The sequence below is a fragment of the Varanus komodoensis genome, unplaced genomic scaffold (genome assembly GCF_004798865.1).
Source record: "Varanus komodoensis strain SLA01 unplaced genomic scaffold, ASM479886v1 scaffold12, whole genome shotgun sequence".
In the NCBI taxonomy this organism is placed as follows: Eukaryota; Metazoa; Chordata; class Lepidosauria; order Squamata; family Varanidae; genus Varanus; species Varanus komodoensis.
In genome coordinates, this window is record NW_025335349.1 from 21991082 (window position 1) to 22008654 (window position 17573).

Genomic DNA, 17573 nt, shown 5'->3' on the forward strand with positions numbered 1-17573 from the left:
TATTTGTGAGCCTTCCAGGTAATGTCTGTTATGAGACACCTATATAAATATATGCATTCATATTTAATTAATCCCCAGTCAATCCCCAACTGTATTTCATGTGTGCGATGAGCACGGTTCTGGAATTAAGGCTAGTTTGTGAGCGTGCTGGAAGGGCTTTTGTTTTTGCTTTTAACAAAGCCCTTTCTGTCTCTCCTTCCAAAGTTTTAGCAGGTATCAGGGAAACAGAAGAGAAATACTATTACATTGTGCAGGAGGAAAAGAGCTACAAGGAAGCCCTCAATGACTGCCAGATTCGAGATGGAATCCTTGCAATGCCCAAGGATGAGGCTGCCAATGCGGTGATCGCCGACTACGTGTCCAAGAGTGGCCTTTTCCGAGTCTTTATTGGGGTGAGTGACATGGAGAAGGAGGGCCAGTTCATGTATGCTGACGGTACCCTATTGCAGGACTACAGCAACTGGAAGGAAGGAGAGCCACAGGACCCCTTGGGGCAAGAAGACTGTGTGGAAATGCTCAGCTCGGGGAAATGGAATGACACAGAGTGCCACCTCACGATGTACTTTGTCTGTGAGTTCCCAAAGAAGAGAAATTAAGGCTCTGGAGAGCGTCCACGTGGTCCACCACAAGGTGGTTCTCCATAAGCCAGCTAAAGAGTTAAGATTCTAGGAGGACAACTTGCTTCTGGCGCAAGGATGTCGCACAATAATAGGATGTTATACTCTAAACGATGGGAATTAACCCCAAATAGATGTTTTGGTAAGGCAGTCTGCAGTGGAGACTTGTATCACCTGCTAAGTCTCTCCGTCAGGTCTGCTGTATATTAAAAGTGAGCAACCGTCAACAACCAGGCACCCTCCAGATTCACTGGTGACAACTCCCATCAGCCCCAGCCAGCATGCTGACTAGGGATGATGGGGATAGTAGAGGCAACTTTTAGAGGGCACCATGTTGGGGAAAGCGAAAAGGGCACATCTTCACTATTTTCTCCCATTACTCTTGCTTCCCATGCTCTGCAGAAATACATCTTGGATACACACACACGCCTGGCTACAGGCAAAAACTGGCGAATGGTGGAGAGATTGCTGGCTCCTTTTTAGCCCTGCTTAAGCTCTGCAATCATCTTCAAATGGTTGCTCCACATCTTGTAGTTGCTCATCTGGCAGTGACCAGAGAGAGAGAAATTTCTCTGCAATGGAGGCCAAGCTCTGGAACAGGTTTTCTTCAGATGCAAGACATGGGCCAATCTGGCTGCACTGTTGGTGCATGCTAAAGATCTTGCAGCTTACTTTGGAATCTGGCAGTTTGCAACATCAGCTGTCATGACAGGATGCACTCTTATGCATATGGAGATAGATGAAAACACCCAGCATGCCCCAGGCAGCATGTAGGACTTTTGCCTGTCTCCACATGCACAAGATTGTACCCTATGCTGCTCCTGAGCATTATAGATGTTGGAGAGTCTTGGGTTTTATTATATTTGTAGAAAGGGGACTTCGACTCTTTTTATTCTTATTTCTTATGCACCACCTGCAGATGAGAACATGACAGGTAGTATATAAAAACTGAAAATAGATGCATGCATAAATATCTGTGAGAAGTGCCATGGCCACCAGAGAATGAAGAAAGGAGATCTTCAGCGTGGATGGTTGTCAAGCTCTGGCAGCAAGCCTCAAAATATTTACTATCTGTGGCTGAAGGTATGTTCCACTGAATGCAATGAGATACACGTGCAGAAGAATATGGTGGCAGAACAGGTGCAGATAACGGTTAGGAGTGCTTCCAGCAACTATAAAACCTGCACAGCGGACAAAGGGGCATTTTACATGGGAAGCATTCAGAACTGGTGTCCCCCAACACCAGCCCGCTGCAGTGCTAACGTTCATGCTACCGTTGCGGTCATGTTCCCCCCGCCTGCGTAAATCTAGTCTTCTTTCCCAGTATGCGCATCTTGCAGTGTTATGCTAAAGCAGCTGTTGGGTGGTTTGAGATGCTTTCAAGGGGATGTTACTTAGAACCATCTGGGGACACCAGTTCTCCAAGAAGATGCTACCCATGGGGCCCAACTACCTCACAGAATGGTTGTGGGATCAGAATACAACACAAGCTGAAATACACACTGCAACATGAAATGTTGCATTATAAAATGATATGTTGTAAAAATGCCCTTGGATGCTATTTTTGTTGGCTTGTTCGTTTGCTTCATTTCATTTCTGTACTACCCAACAGTCAAAGTTCCCTGGGCAGTTCACAAAATATAAAACACAGATTGAATAAAATACAAAATAAAATACAAATGCAATAAAATACTTCATAACATTTCATTATGTACAACTTAAGCCAGTTTATACAGCTGAAACAATTTCAATTTTAAGATGATTAGCCTGGTTAAAGCAGCCATCCAATGCCTGGGAATACAGGACAGTCTTACCATAGGGCCAAAAAGTTGGTGCTGGATGGATCTTACTGACATCTTTCCATAACTGAGGAGCCACCACCAAGAAGTTCCCATTTGCTGCCACCTTCTAAGCCTCTTTTGCAGGTGGCACTCAAAGGCAGTCCTTACATATAGTTTAGTTTAAACTAAAAAGTACCTTTGCAAACAACTGAAGTACCCTTCCCCAACCTGGTGGCCTCAGCTATGATGGACTACAGCTCCCATTATCCCCAGTCAGCATGGCCAATGCACAGGGCCGATGGGAGTCATAGTCCAGAACATCTGGAAGGCACCCTGGTGGGGAAGAGTAAGCCATGGCCCGGTGCCCACCTCACAGCCTGGTTCCAACCAACAGAAGGGGAAGTGGTTGAAATCATGTCCTGCTCAGCTCTTTGGGGCCTCTTTCTGGGTGTCATTCGTTTTGTCCCAGCTGAGAGCACAACAAGCAGAGGAACTTGAATTGCAGGTTAGCTAGGGAGACAGTGCTTGAGTCATGAACTTCCTGGGATGGGTGCGATCATTCAGGTAAACCAGTGCCTCTGGCAGAGGTGCTGAAAGGAGCGATAGGAATGACCCCACAGCTCAGAGCAATGACATCCACAACAATACCGGAAGGTCAAGTACTGTCCAGATCTAGTTGGCCCTGCAAGGAAACACTGGAAAGCAGAAAAAGAGGGGGTGTGAAGACATCATCTGTTGTATACGATGTTCTTTGGAAGCAGATCTGATTAATGTTTGCATGGAAGTACGTCACAGAGGCCCATAGGGCTCAGTCCCAAGTAAGTTCAGGGTGACCTGTAAAAAAAGAAGTCACGCAGCATTGCAACAGAATATTTCAAGTTGCATAAGGTGTGTGTGTGTGCACATTTAGAAAGACTTGCTATAACTTAGGGAGCCATCCTATGCTACTTAGGCAGAAAAGACCTACAATGCCTCAGCTGAGAGTAAGTCCTTTTTTCTGCTGAATTGCATAGGATTGCACCTTTAAAGGGAAATATAATATATCTCACAGTCCATTTCCAGGCAGATTCTAACTTTTAAACCCTATGCAAGGTCCAACAGAAAAACAGAATACAATTTCCAGCATGCTGGACATTGCAGCTCTTATTTCTGTTCGGACATGCAGAGGACTGTGCCTTTTAAAAGACATGCATTAATGCACCACAATGAGAAAGACTGTGAACAGGTGAACCAGGCACCCATCTGCCTCATCTAGTGCTCAGGTGCTCCCTGTTGGTGGCTAACTTCATGTCCCCTGGATACTCACGCTTGGACTGGGCAACCTTAAAACAGAGGATGTCTTCAAAGAGGGACTGTTCTCTGTAAAGCAGACACATGCCCACCTGTCTATAGGATTGCATTGATAGGTCACTTTCACTGTCCATATAAGTGCCTGTTACCATGCGTGCTTATCTTAGATGCATGTACGAAGTGTGAAGCATGTTCTCCAAGATGTTCATTCACTCACAAAAACTGGTGTGGGGGAAGCAAGGAGGACCTTCCAACATTACCTGGAATCCAAAGGGACATCCATGGCAAAGGAGGCAATTCCAACAAACACACACACAGACACACAGAGGGAAAGAGCATTTACTGAGTAGAAACACAAATTTAAAATGCACATTACTTTGGGAGAAATAACTTGGAAGAACCATCGCAATTCAAAACCAAGCCGGATGAACCTTAAACCCTTCACTGAGATCCATTCTTCTGTCATAGACACTCTGGGGCTAAACTGACATACAGTTGTGGTTCAGGAGGAAGGAAATGTTGATGTGAGAGGTTGCCAGGAGGAGATGGAAAGCTCAAGAGTCCCTATCATTCTTGGGAAGGAAAAAGAAAGAGTTGGAGATGAGTGTAAGGGGGCAAGTGAGCTTTCTTTGAGCATTTTTTAAAAGATCAGGGAAAAATGCAGTATCTGTGAATCCAAAAGAATTTTTTTTTATTTGTATAAGTGCAATATTTCACTACACCACAGTGCCACCATGAGGTCAGGTTGCAGAAAAGCATGAAAGAAAGCACACCTTCTATAGGACCGGGATCTCAATTCTTCAACAAATTCAAAAGGAGATACAGCAGATGAATGGCCCCTTGCAGGAAAACTCCTCAGTATCCTCTTTAAGAGCCCCATCCCCCTGGAGCAATGCACAGGGGCAAGAAGATGCTGGAGTTTGCCTTGCTGCGGGTGGCTGAGCTGAAGCATGGGCAGTAGATCCCTGAAGGCCCAGGCACCCAATGAAAGGCGATGGCATCCCTTCCAATATTAACTGTGGCACATGGCCACTCTGGAACTGATGTGCAATTAGCATGGGATGTGAGAACTGCAGGCTAGAAGAAAGACCTTCCCCTCTCCAAGATCTTATAGCTGGTGTGCCTGACTGTCTTCCTGCCCCACCCTTAGCCTTCCCCCAAATTTTTCCCATGACGATGTTTCATCGTGCAGTTCTGGAGTCAACGTTCCACTCTCCAAGTTACATTAAAGGGGTGGAGTTCATAAAAACTTGTACAGTCTTGTTTAGCAGAGAATAGCATACCAGGACAGAATAACAAAGCAAACTAGGAAGAAATGCCTACAGTGAAAGGTGTGCATGTGTGTGCTGAAGGTGTGTTCACTCTTGGGCATGATTCAGCACTCACATCCGTGTTTCATTTTGAGTATATGTTTTGCACCATGCTGTGGGTACAAACTGAGGTCTGTTGTTGATTACGATGATGATAATGATGATGATTTTATTTGCTTAGAAGATGAAGTGCAAGCATCGACTCTCCAATTGCAGGCAATGGGCCTTGAAAAGGTGCTAAATTTAGCTGGATCATTGCCATTCTGCTGAAGTTAGGACTGGTCTACCCGTGTAGATTAATTGTGAGGTAGAATATTGGGGTGGTATCCTAGGGCCACATCCTGTGCATCAGCAGCACCCATCCCTTGCCGTGAGCATTACCATGTGAACTGTATCCTGCTAAGTTTCTTTGTAGACCGAGACAGAAACGTGTACCGAGCATATTCAATGAGAAAGATTCTTCCCCATCTCTTTCCTTGCTTTGCTGGCTTCCTACTTGCAGGGACAAGTGGAACAGTCCATTTTAGTCTACTATTCTGTTTCATATGTGTATAATACCAGCTGGAGCATGCTGGGAGTTGTAGGAATTTTTTCTTTATAAGCTAGCCCAGCAATATACCTTAAATCACCTTTGAGCCTGAAAGCTGAGTGCTTGTTTTAACCTATAAAGCCCTACACAGCTTTGGACCACACTGTCTGATGGCATGGCTCTCTCAACCTCATCCTATCCTGACCCTATGATTGTCATCCAGGACATTTCTGCTACGGAGTTACTATACAAATACTGTGCTTGTAACTACCAATGGCACTATTGCATTGCTCCTATACTTCCTGTTCCTGTGCCTCTTCTTACCTTTGACCCAGATGTAATAATACAGTGCTTCATGACCCCTCCGACTAACAGCTTGCAGTGTCGTCCGTTCTGTACATGAAACACTTTCTCCAACTGCCAACTCCAAGAGAACCCAGGAAAGAGGCCAGAAGGAAGAGGGCCTTCTCACTGGCGTCCCCCAGTTATGGAATTATCTCCCCAGTGACTCTCACCTGGCACCAACATGGCCATATTTTTGGCATCAGATTATAATTTCCCTCTGTTCCCAGGCATTTGTTTTCATTTAATGGCCTATGATGGGTTATGCCAGCCATCCTAATTAGGTCTACTTTTACCGAAATTGTTTTAGCTGTTTAATTCATCTGAAATTGTTTGAGATGTTTCTCATTTCTGCATATGGAAATTTTAAACTATTTATATTTTTACTGGAATTTTATAACGCCCTTTGATTTTAGCTGTAGCACTTTTTAATTGTATCTTTTTTTTCTCTGTATTGCTGAGTAATTGATGTGAAGTGCCCACAGGGTTTTAGCTATTGTGTGGTACAGCAATAAAATAAAGAATAGTGATTATCATCAAGTGGAAGAGAAAGCAGAACCAAGACATTTGTAACATACATGAGCATCCCAGACGGAGCAGGATTTACATTCATATTTTAAAGTAACTGCAGCAAAAGCCTTTACAACTCTGAGGTCTACTAATGTTGGCAGCAGGATTTAATACACATAAGATCAAATATGGAGCTAAATCCCTGCTTGAGGAACTGTAGTAGCATCTATTTCACAATAACACAAGGGGAACAGAGCTGCCTAGTTCACACTAAGAGTTTACCCAACCAAGTATCCAGCCTCCACCAGTGACGAGTTGCAAATGCAATGCACAAAATGAACATCAAAAGGACAAACTTCAGTTGGTAGATTAACCAGCTAAAGCTTTCTTTGATTAAACGGCAGGAATTAGTTTTAATCGGTTGCAGCCAACACACTCTTCTGAGGGTGTGTTGGTTCTGTTCACCTAGTCTAAAAGCGAATTTAAAAAAGAAAAAGAGATATGAAAGTAGGTCTTGGGTTCCATGCATTTGCTTTTCTTCTAAATGGATAATAAAATGTTAGTTACTATGGTGATTTTAAAAATCCCCACAAAACACTTTCTTGAGAAAGTAGCAAAATAGTTTTGATAGAAGCACTGCATGTTTCTAAAAGACATTCCAAACTAGAGTAGTGGTAATAGCCCAGATTGGACAAAATTCCAATAACATCTACTTTCCACTTTTTCACCCTGGTGTCCTCCAGATGTGTTGGACTACAGTTCCCATCATCCACCAACATTTTAGTCAATGGTCAAAGCTACCGGCAATGGTAAGGGAGCAGCAGGTTGTGGAAAGTTGTGTGAGGATTATGAAAATTCAGCTGCAAATGAAATGTTATCCTTCTTGTTCCTAGGGAGTGCTTCCCAGCATCACGCTCTTGCGTTAAACCACTGATTTAGTGATTCACAGAGCATAAAACACTTCTATGTGCTTGGCTCTCTGCTTGTAAAGCATGCACACAGACATCACAATTTATTATAACGTTACAAGTTACAACTCCTTGAAGGTGGTGTGTAACAACTTTTATTTCTTTGTGAGAAGAGACAAGGTAACAAGAAGAATGCAGGTGAACTGGCTTAAGTTTTGAAAATGGAACAGCAAAATACAAACCTGTTTGCTGACTTTTGGACTGAAGTATCCTTAATCAAGTGCTCTGGTTTACTAATTCTACTGAAGTCAAAGAAAAACCAAAAGAGCATATTGCATAAGTTTCCTGGGGATGGGCCCATTTTTTATAAACTGGTTGTAGTAATCTTGTATGGCTATGATTGCAGAAAAAAAACAATGACCTGTTTACCCAGTTAAGGAAACCAGACCTAAAAATAATTACTAAGTAGCAGGGATATGGCTTTTCTGAAAATTTTTGAACTGGATTTTTCCCATAATTTGCATTCAGTCATTTGCATAGCAATTTCTTTGGTTTCCATTGAAAAAGATTCTGATGTTCTGGCTTACAACTCCCATGATCCCTCACCATTACCTATGCTAGCTAGGGCTGCTGGGAGTTCCAAGCCAAAACATCTGGAGGACTGCAAGTTGCCCACCCCTATTGTAAAGGGATCTAATTCAACATGTTTACTATATTTGCATGAAAATGAAAAAACTCCAAAATGTCCTATTCTGGACAGGCTTGCTCAGCACCTGTAAATTCAGGTCTGTGGCTTCCTTTATGGAGACATTCCATCTAGTAGTTGGTCTTTTTCTTCTCCTGTCTTCGACTTGTCCTAACACTGTTGTTTTCTCCAGGGAGTTTTGCCTTCTCAGATATAACAGCCTCAGTTGTATCATTTTTGATTCCAGAGAAAGCTCTGCCTTGCTTTGATCTAGGACCCATTTTGAAAAAAAAAATCATTCTAATGCACCACAATTACTTAACCTGAAATATTAGAAGGGGAAATTCCAAATTATAAAGATCACAATCATATTACCCTCTGTAGCAGATGCATCTATGTCTCCAAATTTCAAGGCTTTGAGTATCTCAAAATGTCCCCCCATTTTTATAGAGTGGTTGTCAACGTTCCCCTGAATAGTTTAAATTTAAAGGGAGAAAAATGCTGTTAAAAACTATTGAAACACTAATACATTTCAGCAACACAAACAGCTTTGCACAAAATTCTGACAACTGGACTCCCATTTCAACACCCTCCCATTAGGGTTGTTGGGGCAACTTCTGTTTCACTGTCACTATTTATTAGTTTCATTTCAATCTGAGACACAGATGTACTTCGATAACGTATATGTACCCTCTCACATAATTGCCAGGGATAATCCCCTGAAGAACATGATTTACAACTTTTGCCTATTATTTCAGTTGTAATTGTTACACATTCATTTTTTAACAAATGAAACAGAACTTTTTCTGTGAAAAAGTGAAGCACTGGAAAAGTTTGCACCCTATAGCACTGCTGGGAAGCAACCCTTATTCAGCATTGCAAGATGTAATTTTAGATCATTATTACCATCACCATTGTTTCTATACTGCTGAAACTCTTTGGGTGGTTCTCAGAAATAATCACTATGCAAGATAAGAGAAACATAATATAAAATCTTTTACACACAGAATTACAATCATTGGGCAGAGCATCCTATGGCCCCTAAACAGCATCCAAAGGGCAAAGGGATGAACTGGTGTTTCTGCACTGATGTCAGAAAACAGGGAATCTGAGCTGGGATTCCATGCTCAGAAAACCCTGCCCACCCAACTCACAGCCAGCATGGGAAGAATCACACTGGCTGTTTCTCCAAGGTTGTCAGAGTGACTGCGGAGAAGAGGTTTGGGGCTCAATCCATCCATATGCCTCTATGCCTCCCAACTTGGCGGTTTCCAGACATCCTACACAGGCCACAAACTCTTAAACTAGACTATCTGATTCACAAGTTTGCAGCTCAGTTCTAGAAGCCAGTTCCCACACGAGCAAAGTGTGGCATTTGATGGCATATACATTACTAGGAGCTTATGTAGTTCATCCCACAGTTGCTACATGTTGAAATACATTTAATGTCTCCTCTTGGGCATGGAGCTTATCATTATGGCTTAACTCTAATATCCCCTGGTATGGGATTTCTCCCTCTCCTCTCCTGGCTGCAACTGTCCACACTAGAAATTGAAGAGCTGGAATTCCTATTCCATGGACAGAACCAACGAATTCCATTGGCAGACTACAATCTGATTCAACCCTATAGCCTTACAAGCAAGATCTGCAATTAAAAGTGTTCACATCTCTGGAACATTGCATTAGCAGAGAAGCTGACTAAACAGTTAAAAATAGCAAGAGGGAATTATTGTGGTGTTTCTATACAGCCCATAGAAGAAGCTCCCTGGGCAGTTTATAACAATCATCTACTCCAGTCTCCCATCCTGTTTCTTGCCAGGCCTGACTCTGCTTAGATTCCAAGATTAGATGGGATCAGGCTACCTGGAAGCTAAAAGCTTTAGAGAACGTTGCTACTGTTTTATGACATGCAAACACAAAAGATAATGCTTGACACCACCCACTACACTTGGATGACTATCTAAAGCCTCCATTAAAACAATGCAAAATACTCCTGACTTCTTAAAACTGTGTTTCAAGGTCCTATGACAAATTTACCAGGCCCCAAAATGAAACAGACTATCAACAACCGTCACTATTCCTAGGTCCTTTTTGAACTGTTTTGCAGGGGGAAATAATAAAAACCACGTAACAACAACAATAACACCCTGCTGAATTTCAGTGGCATGAAACTGACAGTCAACAGCAGTGAATCAAAGCGTATAAGCACCAAGGCCCAGATTCTCTGGGACACACCAGCTGGATGGGACTGCGGTTGTCATGCCCAGAGCAGGTGTGTTCCTGGATTAACCTAGTTAGAATAGATTTACAGCTGCTTTGTGCTTCCAGAATACCGCAGAACAGCTGCTGTCTAGAAGAAAAACCCATCTAATGACATTCCTTGCTTGCCTTTCTTCATAAAAGGCTTTGGACCTGATCCAGCAAGCGTCATTGCTCATAATTTATGAAGATGGCTTGCAATTCCATAGGAACCATCACTTCATTTGGGCTTCAACAAGCCGGCCACTGCAACCCACACACCGACCAATGCAACCAATAATCAAAAAGCAATGGTGAATCCAACTGTAGACGGGTTTGTTCAGGAGAACATCAGGAGAAGGCAGGACTCTCTGAAGAAGATGGGCAGGATGAGTGCATGCAAGAGGACATCTTTTCTTGGACATTTGCTAACCACATAGAAGAAGAGACTCTCTTCTGTACAATGAGTAAAAGTGCAGGAGCCCTGATCCTTCCCCATTCTACTGGTGGGTCTTGCTCCATAATACAGATCTGTCTGTTTCCTTTCCTATAGCTTTCAATGGTACCCCAAATTAGATTTTGAAGGGAGCCGCCTTATGGTGCAATCACATCTACAGCTAAATGGGATTACTTGCCATCGCAACATTTTTTAGAATCTAGGTTTGCCCCCACTGCATTTATAGCTTCGGAGTTTCCTTCACTATTAAAAGCATTTATTAGGCTGATGCTATATATCCACCCACAATCAAAGTTTACAAATATTTATTATCAGTGAATAAATATGACACTCAGGGTCTTAAGCAGGAATGGAAGAGGGAGTTGAGCTCTCCTGCTTGACCCAGTCAATGGATCACCTCTTATCACCTGTATCAGAAGTGGCAATGGAGCTTAGATACATCTTATTCAGCAAAAATGTGTGTTTCATGTTTATTGGATGCCACAGTGTTTCTTTAATAAGGGAATGTCTAAGTCAGTTAATGGCTGAGGTATAATATGCTAAATGCTTCTTTTACCAATATGTTCTGGCAATCTCCAGTACTTGCTTCTTTTTGGCAGGAGGTCATGATATGGCCAAACTTTGTCCTGGAATATTCTTTAATATGTACTGTTGAGTACATTCTCTTAAAGTGTTTACTTGTAGCTCAGAAGTAAAAGCAAAGTAAACAGAAATGAATTTCTTCATTCCTGTGACAGTTTAAAGGCATGGAAACAATAATTGTCCATCTCCTATAATACACGAGATTGAGAATCTAATAATGCTTTCAACATTTGAATGGGTGGCATATAGATACCAGCTGTTAATGGGTAATATATAGACACCTAATCTGCCTTTCTTGAAGCTTACGTAATGGTTTCTACTGATAATTGTATTTTCATATATACATATATACACCCAGGTATATATTTTATATGCATTTATTGTAAGTGATTTGTTCATATGTGTGGGTGGGTGGGTGAGTGAAAACAGGCAATTCTTTCAAATTTATGCAAATTCGGAAGTTTTATTTTTATGGGTTTGCTTTGATTTGTTTCATTGGGATACACAATTAAAAATTAATGTTGAAAAGTTATACAGTCCCCTCTGTCTACTTGGAAGTATTTTTCAGGGCACCTACATAGGAACTGCAATAATTTCATCACAAATAATAAATGACCACATCCACATTTCGTCCTCCTCACTACTGAGGAACAGAGCGGCCAGGCGCAAATAAGACGGGCCTAGTGGGGAACCATGTGCAGTGACACTTCAAAGAGCAGGACTGCCAGAAGAGAAACTGATGGTCTCATGTTGTTGTTGCTATTGCGAAGTCGTGTCCGACCCATCGCGACCCCATGGACAACACTCCTCCAGGCCTTCCTGTCCTCCACCATCCCCAGACTCTACCTAAGCTCACACTGACTGCTTCAGTGACTCCATCCAGCCACCTCATCCTCTGCCGTCCCCTTCTTCTTTTGCCATCTATTGCTCCCAGCATTAGGCTCTTCTCCAGGGAGTCCTTCCTTCTCATTAGGTGGCCAAAGTATTTGAGTTTCATCTTCAGGATCTGGCCTTCTAAAGAGCAGTCAGGGTTGAAAACCCTACGGACAGGACCAAAAGGTCTTAGGTAGCTGGATGCTAAGCAGGAGAGGACTTCTGTATCGTTATTAGTAGCTTGCCAGTTGCTGAAATCTCTTTTACACAACTATTAAGACACAGGAGCTTCGTGTTATTTTCTGCCTGTTTTCGTGTAGGAAGAGGTGGTAGAATGAACCATTTCTGACTATAGGTACGTATCACATCATATATTTTCGTGGTGGGAAAAAGCAGATTCTTTTAGACAGGTCTTCCCCAAAAGCTCTGTCCTGGCTAAATCTTCACTAAAGCACTCTTAAAGAATGTCACCATTCTTCAAAGGTGACATTCTTTCATTATGAACAGCACAAATTGGGATTTCTGAGGAATGCAATGGGGAGTGATTTTTTTAACCTACCCCCATAGATTACATTCCATTAATCTTGTACTAGGGCCAACCCAATTTGATATGAGCCAAGCCAGCACAGAGCGTCCATTTTTTTAAACCAGCTGAAATTTGCAATTGTTTAAAAACGCTGTGGAAATGTCTGCAAATTACTTTAGAGGTAGACAGTTCTCTGTTCCAAATCTGCGCAGGATAAAAACAACTTAACCCACTTTTGGCCATGGGGTTGGAAATGTATTAAAAGTCCATCAAGCGCAAATGGAACAAGCTTTCCAGTGGTGCACGTCTATAAGTCGAAATGTTCCTCCCACACGAGAAAGCTGAGTTTCTATTTCACGACAGGTTACATCCCAGTTCAGGATCAGGCCTGCATAGTATCCTGCATACTATCATGTGCTTCATTCATGCTTAGAGATTGCAACATTAGCTTTGCATATATTACTGTGCAGATACAGCTATGCAGTGAAACCAGAACGTACTGAGCTGGTAGGCCCTCACCCAGTAGAATGAATCACTCTTTTTTTAAAAAAAAGCATCTTGAAACCTGATATGCAGTCACAGATGCTCATTAGAGCCACACCTACTAGGCTGTGTGTCCTGTGTACAAAAAGGAGAAATCCTGTGGGAGGTCCCTGAAACTCACTGAAGAGCTGGAAAAATATCAAAGAACAGGCATCCAAAAAGCCCCCATGTGAATCACTTCCAAATCAATCACATTCTCCTTCATTTCAGCAAAATGCAGTTAGACCAGAATTTTTATATTCATTTAGTAAAGCATGAATATTACATGTTTTCCTCTCTTCTTTGAGCTGTGAGAAGTTTAGCTGAATTTGTTTCCCTTCCGAAGGAACACACCAGGGGCTTATCTGCATTTTGTATTATTTGCATTTATTTACAAATCTAAAGCTTGAGCACTGGCAGAGACTCAGCTTAAACCAGCTCTGGGTGTATTGGACAATAAACCCCAAGAACCCCAGCCAGCATTGCTAATCGTTATTCTGTCTGGGGAAGATGGAAGTTGTAGTCCAATGCATCTGAAGTGTGATCTAGTTGGGAAAAGCTGACTTAAACAGTTGGGAAAAGCTGACTTAAACAGTCTGACGGCACACAGCCAAAATCTGCAGCTTATGCATCAGATCTGAGGAGGCAGCCAGCACCATGAAGAATAGAGCCCATCATTGACATCTGTCACTTCTTCTGTCCTTCCTCTTAAGAACTTCCAGAGCTCAGAACTGCAGTCTCCTTCACTTCCAGACACCTATTTTGTAGCAGCCTCAGCTCATAGCAGGATGGCTCTTCCCCCATCTTGCCCCACAATGGTCTTGGGTCAATGAGAAAGTGGCTTGCTGTTTAGTTCCCATGTCAACATATTGTCGGTACTTGCCTAACAGATAGATGTTCCAGCTCAGACCTGTCCAAACCCAAAACTAACAACAGTATTATATTAAATATTAGATAGGAGTATTAACTTATCTGTAGCTGAAAGTTTGCAACCAATAATTCAGCAAGATGTAGGTGGATGTGAAGGGAATGCTGATAATGTTCTGTATTTTAGGGTAAAGGAAATCCAAAGGACCTAATTACAAAAGGTCCTAGATCAAATCAAGCTAGACAAAATCAAGCTGTCTTTTGTCCTGCACATCATGAGAAGGCAGGTCTCCCTCGACAAGAAAGTAATGCCAGGAAAAGTTGAAGGCAGAAGAAGAAAAGACCAACTATGAGATAGACCAGTTCCATAAAGGAGGCCTTGGCCTTGAACTTCGAAGACCAGAGCAGGGCTGTCAAAGACAGGAGATTTTGGAGGCCTTCACTCAAAGGGTCACCATAACTGAGAGACAACTTGATGGTACATAACAATACTTACAAAAGCCTTTATAATGCACAACTGCAAGCAGTGGCCTGGTGGTCATGGGTAGAGTGGAAGAAAACTTTTCCATCGAATAGAAACTCAACGAATTAGAATCAGACCATCCATCCTTTATTAAAAGACCCTCACAGTGCCGTGGAAGAGCACCCCTGTGTGACATGGTGGATTGTCATGCCATCTGAACCGATTCTGAGCCTAACAGCCAACAAGGCACTTGGTGAGAGCAGCAAAACATCCTCTGCTACTCTCAAAAAGTGGTGGCTGTCAGAGGCTTTCCCCAGCGCACGGTGGCACCAGGTGGCCATTCTTGTCAGCAGTTCAGAGGTAGACCTCTCACGAATGGCTGAGAACTGCTCCTCCTTGATGAGAGGACACAGGCTCCTTTGGGAAGGGGATGTAAAGATGCGTCTGGAAAGCTCTGTTCTTGCGCTGCTGCAAAGCTGGCCAGGAGGGGGGAGCTGGTGGCCTCCTCCAGTGGGTTGCCCCCTGCTTGGGGCAGCAGTGGCGCCCTTGGGACAGCCCCACCCTCTTCCACCTCCTCCCCAAGGGTGAGAAACCACAAGCACACATGAAATGCTTCACACGGAAAGATTCTGAGTGTGCTGCTAGTTTTCCCCTTCTGCATAATTGCTGCCATTGTAGTACGTAATAATGGGCAATCTTCCCTGTACTTCAGAAACAGAACGTAAGATAGATCCACCTTGTATGGCATCTTGCAGAAATCTTCATGCACAAACTCTGCTTTGACTTTTCCATGTTTTATAGTGTTCGAAGCTGGAATTGAAATGGGCTTGATGTGTATTGCTAAACACTTGATGTACGCAAGATAAGCATCTCAGTGAAGGCGTAAAAATATTTTTATTCTGGCACAAACATTATGTAAATAAAAACAAACTGGCACTGGTTGATTGTATATACAGGCTATTCCAGAATCTTTCCCACCCCCTCTAAAGCATTACCAGGACTAAATGGGGAAGAAGGCCTACACACACCCGATTGATCAAAATATGCTGGCTGCAAAGCACAGATCATCGCCACTGTTCCTACTGCCCTGCACTGGATGAATGGAAGTCTGCAAGTTTGAACATTTTCAACCATGGCAGTACAATCAAAAGGATTGCACCTTAAGTACCCCAAATCACTCCCTGTAATAAATTCCTTAACATTTAAGGTGCCACAAGATTCTTTGTTGGCACAGAGTTAACAGTGGCATGTTTAAGGCATGTTTACTCAGAAGTAAGCCCCACTCAGTTCAATAGAACTTGGTAGTACATGAATGTGTATAATCTTCAGTCACCTTTGGTTATTTTCACACAATATTTTCTTATTGTGTTATTGATTAGTTTTATCGCAATTTTACTTTGTGAACCAGTTTGCGATTTTTAAAAATAGATACTTTTTTCTGAAGTAAGGATAAAGTTACAGCCTCCATTAATTGGGAATAAACCCCACTGAACTCAATGGAGTGACCTTTTGAGTTGAGAAGTAGGGGATTACATTGTAGCACTGCTTTCCTTCTTAGGATTTTCCCTCTGAGTTTTTTCACCCCAATGCCAGGGTTCAGACTCAGGATATGTCAAGCAGTTAAAACAAAAAGAAATGCTTCTGACCATATGCAGAGTGTCTTTTCCTTCCTGCTGCTGAGTTTCAACTTGAAGCAGGCTGTTCCAAAATATTAATACCAGATGGGCCAACCCACTTAACATGAGGTTTCTTGGGGCTGAAATTAGTGTGTCTACTGGCGCTATTAAACTAAAAATAAAAAACCAGGGCCCTACCCTGGTGCAAATCCACACCTATTCCTCAGCCAAGATGAGGGAATGCTGGGCCTCGTTTTGCTGTCTAAACGTGCAAAGAACTGCGCCCTTCTCTTAGCGCAGATGCAGCGGGCCCCCTCTGGACCTTAAAAATCACGCAGCCGGCGCTCTCCTAAGTCCGGAGTTTGCGCTTGCTCGAGGGTAGCAACGGAACCGGAGCGGCTAGGAAGGTGCGGCGCAAGAACCTAGCCCACTAGATATGAAGGCATACGGGCGTCTATCTAGGGCCTCCGCAGGGTCTCCGAGGAGATCTTTTGAGCAGCGCCGAGCACGCCCTTTCTGCCCACTCCATGGGAGCGGCGAGGCCGGGGGGAGGGCGCCTTCTCCAAGGAGGCGCCCTCCGCCCACCGGGGCAGCGCGGCGGTGATCGCCAGGTGCCAGGGCGCAGCAAGGTGAGGGGAGAGGCCGCTCGGCTCGCGCGGAGAGGGGGCGGGCGAGCAGCGGGGCGGTGCCCCACCGACTGACTGCACGCTCCCTGCCAGCCACCTGCGGCTCTCCGCTCCCCGGCCCCTCCTCCTCCTCCTCCTCCCCTCCTCCCGCCTGCCTGCCTGCCCTACCTGGCCGCGGCCACGTCAGGGGCTCCCGATCGCGCCTCGCAGCGCCGCTCCGCCCGCTCGGCGCCCTCCGCTGCCGCCCGCCGCGACCATGATGTCCGCCCGAGGCGCGGGCGCCATGCCGCCGCCCCCCAACGCCACCGCCTTCTACCCCCCGCCGCGCGTCACCCTCCCCTCCGGCGTGGAGATCCTGCGCACCTACTCGGGGGCCTTCATCTGCCTGGAGATCGTAAGTCCCGCGCAAGTGGCGAGGCAGCGCTGGGGGCGGGCGGGCGAGCGGGGGGCGAGCGGAGCGTGGGAGCAACAAGTGAGCAGGCGGAGGCCGGGGCGAGTGCGCGCCCCGTGCCAGTCTGCTCAGAAGTGAGGCTCACTGAGTTCCCAGGGCCTGCCTTCAGGGTGAGTGCGTCGGGCAGCCGTGCCCGGTCCGATGCTTTGGACTTTAACTCCCATCAGCCCCAGCCAACGTGGCCAATGGTCAGGAGTCCAGTGAGTCAGAGTCCAAAACATCTGGGGTGGGGCAGATTGTGCGAGGTGGTTTATGGCATCCCCATAACCACTAGGCAATCTTTGTATTGCTGTGTTAAGGGAGAGGAATAGCCGATATGGAGTAATTCTAAGATGGGAGTTCCTTTTATGTATTATTTTTCCTCGGATGGCTACTCCTGT

The 17573-nt window shown here is 44.2% G+C and overlaps 2 protein-coding genes across 3 annotated transcripts in view; both read left to right on the forward strand.

Annotated features, from left to right (window-relative positions):
• COLEC10 (collectin subfamily member 10) overlaps nt 1-11657 on the forward strand; it is a 38137-nt gene extending 26480 nt beyond the window's left edge. The window contains exons 6-7 of one of the 2 annotated variants that reach the window (XR_006413895.1): nt 205-1700; nt 10376-11657. Coding sequence is in view for 1 of the 2 variants with exons in the window: in XM_044422035.1 (XP_044277970.1) it covers nt 205-596 (392 nt within the window). In the remaining variant the exon portion in view is untranslated. Of the gene's footprint in view, nt 1-204 lie in introns of both variants that reach the window. The other variant, XM_044422035.1, reaches the window with a different exon arrangement.
• A 5302-nt stretch (nt 11658-16959) lies between these two features.
• Nucleotides 16960-17573, forward strand: part of MAL2 (mal, T cell differentiation protein 2) — a 21301-nt gene continuing 20687 nt past the window's right edge. The window contains exon 1 of the mRNA XM_044421502.1: nt 16960-17136. Within this exon, the coding sequence (XP_044277437.1) occupies nt 16999-17136 (138 nt within the window). The 5' untranslated portion in view covers nt 16960-16998. The remainder of the gene's footprint in view (nt 17137-17573) is intronic.